General features: G+C 33.8%; 1 protein-coding gene across 1 annotated transcript in view; it reads left to right on the top strand.

Annotated features, from left to right (window-relative positions):
• NAALADL2 (N-acetylated alpha-linked acidic dipeptidase-like 2) overlaps window positions 1–7,434 on the top strand; it is a 1,210,105-nt gene that overhangs the window by 339,639 nt on the left and 863,032 nt on the right. Inside the window, exon 5 of the mRNA XM_006867720.1 lies at window positions 6,853–7,003. Coding sequence (XP_006867782.1) covers window positions 6,853–7,003 — 151 coding nt within the window. The remainder of the gene's footprint in view (window positions 1–6,852; window positions 7,004–7,434) is intronic.

Genomic DNA, 7,434 nt, shown 5'->3' with positions numbered 1-7,434 from the left:
AGACACAGTTAATGTACCAAATTATGTATTTTTTTGTTGTAAAATTATGAAGGAACTTGTAGAAAGCTGAGTAACTTGGGATGTAGGAACAGAATGTATCACAGAATGACTAAGGCTGATGTCTTTTTAGTCTAGCAACACTAGTGTAACAGCATCAGGCATTTATGGGAACACTGAGATTTTAGTACTCATGAAAATTTGGGCAAGATTTATGTTGGCTAAACATTCATGTTGGCTCTTTGAGTAAAATAAAATGTGAGGAGGCATGAAAATGGTAGGTTGGTTGGGTGTTTTTAGGTGCTATTGAGTTGGTTCTGGCTTACTTTAGAAATTCAATATTCTTTGCCAACACCATATTTCATAAGCATCAATTCTTTTTTCAATCCTTTTAGTCTATTGTTCAGTTTTCACATGCACATGAGACAACTAAAAATTTTATGGCTTGGGTCAGCTACATTACAGTCCTTAAAGTGATTTCTTTTGTCTTTAATATTGTTAAGAGGTTTTTTTTTTAAGAAGATTTACTCAGTGATGTATGTTGTACATTTTCTTGATTTCATGAATATTGCCTATGGATACGAGGAAAAAGAAATTCTTGACATCTTCAGTATTTTTTTCATTTATCGTAATGTTACTTACTGGGCCATTTTAAGGATTTTAATTTTCTTTATGTTGAGGTGTAACCCATACTGAAGCCTGTGGATTTTGATTTTCATCAGCAAATGCTTCAAGTCTTCTTCAGTTTCACAAACAAGGTTTTGTCATTTGCTTGTTTTTTGGAAAACTGTGTGAAATGTTTTTTTTGAGGGTTGATTCTTAACCTTTTGGAGCTGGGATCTTAATCGACAAATTAGGAATTATCACTGATGGGCATTTTGAATAAACATGTTCAGTAAATTTAAACAATATTTAAATTATTTCCTAGAAGTAAATTGCTGGTTGGATTGCTTATAAATATGTTGTTGTTGTTTTATGTGCCATGGAGTCAGTTCCAACTCATAGTGACCCTGCACAGGGTTTTTGAGACTGTAAATCTTTATGGGAGCAGAACACCTCATCTTTGTCCAGTGGAACAACTGGTAGTTTTGAACTGCTGACCTTGAGGTTCGCAGCATGATTCATAACCACTATACTACCAGAGCTCCTTACTTATAAATATAGAAGTATTATTAATATAAACAAAATGTAGATGATGCCATTGAATCAGTTCTGATTCACAGTGACCCTATATAGCATTTCAGAGGCTATAACTTTTTCTGGGAGCAGAAAGCCTCATCTTTCTTTTGCAAAGTAGCTGCTGGATTTGAACTGCTGTCCTTCTGATTAACAACTCAATACATAACCCATTAAGCCATACAGGTTCTAGAATGTTGATAGCTGTATTAAAGTACTAATCATTTAGCTCTGCATGATTATTGCAGTTTTCATATATTGGTAGTGTACTTTAAGGTGTAAATATTGCACAGAATATAAATTAGACTTGGAAAAAGAAAAGCGTAATTCAGATACCCAGAATACTTTATATATTTAAATATGTCAATTTTCTTTGTATTTTGTTGTTATTGAATTTATTGCAAAACAAAAAATACTGATACTTTATGTTCTTAGAAACTATATCTGAAACCTATTTTAAAAATCATTCTTACTCATAGAAAATGTGTTATTTAAGGAGGATGTATTCCTGATCAATAGCTTAAAGTTAAAAATCTTATGCAACTATTTAAAAACACAAAGAATAAGGAAGGCTTTGTAAGTATTTTTTAAAATCATAGCATTAGACTACATGATCTTTCTTAGAGAACAAAAAGTTTCTGTGAGAACAATGTAGTATAATCTTCATATTTTATTGATGATGAGGCCAAAGGCCTGGAGAGATTATATGAGGTATCACTTTGCTATTCTGTGTCTGAACTGATATTGAAATCCAGAACTGTTCCCCGGTCTTTTGCCTTTCTACTTGTCTTGCTTATGGATTAATCTGTTTATCAGGGAAGCCCTGGTAGTGTGGGGGATTGTGAACTGGTCTGCTTACCAAAAGGTCAACAGTTCAAATCGCATAGTTGTTCCATGGGCTAAAGATGAGGCTTTCTGCTTTTGTAAAGATTTGTAGCCTCAGAAATCCTATGCACAGTTACTATGAGTCAAAACTGATTCCGTGGTACACAATTTTTCAATAATATACTTTATTTTCCAATAAAATATTTTACCTGGAAGACAGGGAGGAAAATTTCACCCTTTCTAAGTGAAAAGCTTACAGCTGGACCTGGAGAATATGTGTCTAGCATTCTGTTTCTCTATTAGTGTGGCTTGCATGATACATAAGCAGCAAATTCTCGGTCATGCTAACCAACCTATAAACATAATTCCTATATAAAGAGATCACCTGATGTTAGCTGGCTTCATCTCTTATGCATTGGCTTTCACTTGCATGTGTTTTAAACAAACAATCCCATCAAAGTAGTAGGTCTCTTGAACATTTTCCAAGGGATAGCTGGTGAGCTTGAACCACTGACCTTGTAGTTCAAACCAACTTTGCAGTCCAAAGCATTAGTTCACAATGCCAGTGACTTAAGCTTAGCCACTAACCACAAGGTCAGCAGTTCAAATCTACCATTCAAGCCAGGGGAGAAAGATAAAGTTTCTGCTTCCATAAAGATTTACAGCCAAGAAATCTTGCACATGGTTGTTATGACTTGTAACTGAATCAGTGGCACACAAACATCAACCACCATTAAGTCAGTGTAAGGAAGCCAGAATAAGGAAGATCATAGAAGGATTGATGCATTTGTACTATGGTGTTAGAGAAGAAGATTAAAAGTACCAGGGACTGCCAGGAGGATAAACAAGTCTGTTGGAAGAAGTGCAACCAGAATGCTTACAGACTTCATCTGTCATACTTTGGGCATGTAATTATGAGAGACCAATCCCTGGAAATGGATTTCATGTTTGGTAAAGTGGAGGGTCAGCAAAGAAGAGGAAGACCCCAACAAGATAGTCTGACGAGTAAGAAAACGATGTGAGGTTGGTGCAGGACTGGGCAGTGCTTCATTCTGTTGTATCAGGTTGCTATGAGTTAGAACCAACAAAATGGCCCCTCACAACAACAGCAACAACAAAATTAAGCCAGACTGCTTCATTTAAGCCAGACTGCTTCAGCTGTAAGCTACAGAAAGAAAACAAAAATTTAAATATGTATTGTTTATAAAAGGGGACAACAACAGAGATGAAATACACATCTATGATCATTGTAAAATGCTAGAATTATCATAATTATTATGCAGTCAATAAATAACTGTGATAACTACCTTTTTAAAAGGGATCTTTAGCATATTTACACTATCCCACTAGAACAATATCAACAAATGAAAAAAAAAAAAAAAAGTATGGAAGACCACTTCCTTATCCCCTGAAAATGGCCTCACAATCCTTCTCTAGCAGCCATTTTTTGGAAGTTAATTGGAGTTTGTATTTGAGATAAAAACTGTTGTTCATTTCACTAGTAAAGTCCCCTTACTCTCCTGATCTGCAATTACTATTGCCTGCACAAAAGTGACACTGCATACATGGTTGTGAATGAATATGTGGTTCAGAAATGTTAAACATAAATTTACACAAGTGAATAATTTTCAAAAGACTTATATGTGGGAGGTGGTAGTGGTCATGTGCGTCAAATCAGTTCTGACTCAGTATTACTGTATAAGGTTTTTAAGGCTATAAATATGGGAGCAGAAAGTCTCATCTTTCTCCTATAGAGTGGCTGCTAGATTCAAACTGCTGTGTGGTTGTAGTAAGCAGGCCTAACTCATAACCCATTATACTACCACGGCTCCTCAAAAGTGGCTAGGTCATATACACACAGAAAAAGGTTAATTTGGTTTATAATTTCAAAGGAAGGAAAAGGAAAATAATTTTTAGTAGTTCTGCAAATATTTCTTAAAAACAGTTATAATTTAAAGTTAGTGAAGTTGAGGGGAAACACTACTCACATAGGTAGCTGATAATACAATTTATTACAGTTTTTCAGGATGGCAAGCAGTGTATCAAAATCATGAAAACAGGACTAGACCTAGGAAGTCTACTTGTGGAAATATGAAAAAAATGTAATTTGTTTAAATATTTAGCTATGAGGAAGTTCTCTCCAGTAAAACATTAAAAAAACAAAAACAAAAAAAAACTAGTATACTATTTTTCTCACCAATGTTCAAGAATTGGTTAAATATTTGATGATCTTTATGTAATGAAAGAGTGCACTACTATTAGAAATTATTCAGAGGTTTACTATGTATTATTAAGTGACACAATGAGATTATAAAATAGTGTTTATATTTTTGTCTCTTTTTGTAATTGTATGTGTATATGTACATAAACCCTAATAAAGGGTCAAGATATGCCAATATGTTAGGATTTGTTATTGCCTGATTGTATATTGGAATTATCTTTTTGTTCCATTTGTTTTATTTCATTTTTTTTTCAATGTGGTAAAAAAAATTGCCATTTTCAACAGTATAATATAATTCAGTAACATTAATTATGTTCATCACCAGTACTATTAATCATTTCCAAATTTTTCCATTATCTCTAACAAAAACACAACATCTCCTAAGGTATTAGTCACGCACACATGTATAAATGATCACAAATTGGCTTAGTAGTAAGGAAAAGTTTTTAATACTTACAAAAATTGCTACCCAGTGAAATTTGGACTTTTTTTCTTGATATATGCTCCTATAGTAATGAGAACATTCCAAAACATTCAATTGATGATTCTTTTTTAAATAATAGCCTATTTCAGCATGTAAACATTAGAAGTCCTCTAGAAGGATTTCAATAGTGAGGACTGGGAAAGCAAGTCTTAAAATCAGGTCTCTTATTCACATATTCTTTCCCTCTCTCTTTAAATCATACCCTTTTCATTAAAATTCTGAAGGGAAAATAATGCTAGACATCTTATACAAATAGTTTGTTATAGAAGGCAAATACAAGTCAATTTATAATTTATTTAGGTTCTCAACATTTGCTTTTTTTTTTTTATCATTTCTTACTGTAAAGATAATAAATGCTTGATCATTACACGAAAAATTGGAAAGTACAGAAATTTTCAAAGGATTAGGGAGGATGGTATTAATGTGGCATGCTTGTATTTATGTCATTTTTGCATGTTTCAAGATACTATATTAAGTAGTTGAAATAACATTGTGTGTGCAATTTTATGTTGTTTAATCTCCTAATAAAAGTGCATCATAAGTATTTTCTCAGCATATTATTTAAGAATAACTACTGTGTGTGTACGATAAGCACTGGACCACAAAGTTGGTTTGAACTGCAAGGTTGGCAGTTCAAACTCACCAACTACTCCTTAGAAACCCTATACAGGGTCGGTATGAGTCAGAACTAATGAGATGGCACTTAACAAAAACTGTGCTGCTAGGACTCCTGGTGTGGTGCTGTGGGATAATGTGCTGCACTGCAAGGTCAGTCTCAACCGCAATGTTGGCGGTTCAATCTCATCAGCCCTCCTCAGAAACCCAATACAGGGTCACTATGAGTTGGAACTGACTTGACTACATATAACAACAACAATAACAACAGCTGTGCTACTGTATGCTAGGAACGTCTTTCTCATTCATGCTTTCATTTGGCAATAACCTTGACTGCCTACTATGTGCCTAACATTGCTGAATTCAAGATGTAAAATGGTAGTGAAAATAAGCTTGATCCCAGCCTTCACAGAGTGTACAGCCAGAGGAACAAGCTACTGTCTTGCTGAGTCCATTGTAAGACTCAGCAAACATAATGAGCGATTTGATAAATATTAATGTCACTGAATTGAACAGGTGAAGAAGTTGTTGAAATGACAATTTTGTTATATACATATTTGCCACAACAATAGTAAAAATAAGTAAATAAATAATAAACAGCATAATCATAAATTAAAAGTAAAGTGTCAATGTTAACTAGAGTCACATAATGAGCTACACTATGGCTTTGGTCACTTCCTCTTTTTTTCCCTTTATTGTTCCTTAATTACTTTTACTGTCTCATGAGAAATAAATAGAATTAGCAATTCATGACAATTGCTTCCAATATCAGCTAAGATATACTAAGAAGAATAATATCTCCTTTCCCCAGAAGATCAACTTAACAAATTAAAACAGAGAACATAGTAACACTTCCCAAGCATGCTCAACTATTGCATACTTATTAAAGATTAGAAAGGAATATTTATATTGAATAAATTTCAAATGAGGTAAACAAGGGAAATTTTCAGAATGTTTAATAACAAGAACAGAAAATTCAGAAGAAGGCTCCCAGTTGATCTAAGCATCAAGACCTCAGCAATATCTCAGTTGCTGAATCTGGGAGACCTGGCTGAGAAATCCAGTCCAGAAACATAGGTTACTATCATAGTAAGAGTATTCAGGTTGTTCCGGGCAGCAACAAATCACCAAATAGTGTGAAAGTGTTTAAAGAATGCGCTATCATGAGTGTCTATATATCATATGCTGTCGTTGTTAAGTGCCATTGAGTCAGCTCTGACTCATAGTGACCCTGCATAGGGTTTTAAAGAAACAACTGGTGGGTTTAAACTACCGACCTTGTGGTTTGCAGCCTAGTGATTATCCTACAGCACCACACCAAGAGTCCTGTATACTGTATAGATAGAAGATAGGGAAAGGGGAGGGTCAGTAATTTGAGGAATAGGAAACTTTTGATCATTTTCAAATATAAAGTCCAGAGAAGCAACTCACCTTAGTCATATTCCTTAAAAGGTACTATCCGAACTTTGTGTATTATATGAACTTTGAACAGTATATATAATAATGTATATAATACTTTGCTCTACTCTTTTAGCTTTTCTTACTGGAAAAAGCTGGATTTGGAGGCGTTCTTCTATATATTGATCCTTGTGATTTACCAAAGAGTGCAAATCTTAGGCATGATGCTTTCATGGTGTCACTGAATCCAGGAGGAGATCCTTCGACACCTGGTTATCCAAGTGTTGGTAAGTTCATTATTAATCTTTATTATTCTTGTAATCATTATAACATTACAATTTATAAATTCATGATACTTACTTACAAAAGAGGAAATGAAGTTGAAGAAGTGTTCTTACTGCGCTGTTTTTTAAAGTGAAGTTTTTATCTTTACTAAATGAGAAACTACCAATTTGTTGCAATAAACTTTAAAAAAACATCTATAATAGATATTTATCTCAACAGATTTTGGTGTCATGAACACAGTGCAAAAATGTTTTATGTATCATTATCAAATCAGTTGATACGACAAGTTTATATGAGAGTAGGTATTCAAAGTAGATATTCTAAGTAGGTATTCTAAGGTGGATCTTGGCTGAAAGCAGAGAATATCAGAAGGATGTTTACCTATGCTTTATTGACTACATGAAGGCTTTTGATTGTGTGGATCATGACAAGC

Source organism: Chrysochloris asiatica, unplaced genomic scaffold (assembly GCF_000296735.1).
Source record: "Chrysochloris asiatica unplaced genomic scaffold, ChrAsi1.0 scaffold00108, whole genome shotgun sequence".
In the NCBI taxonomy this organism is placed as follows: Eukaryota; Metazoa; Chordata; class Mammalia; order Afrosoricida; family Chrysochloridae; genus Chrysochloris; species Chrysochloris asiatica.
This window is presented reverse-complemented; position numbering and strand designations above follow the sequence as displayed.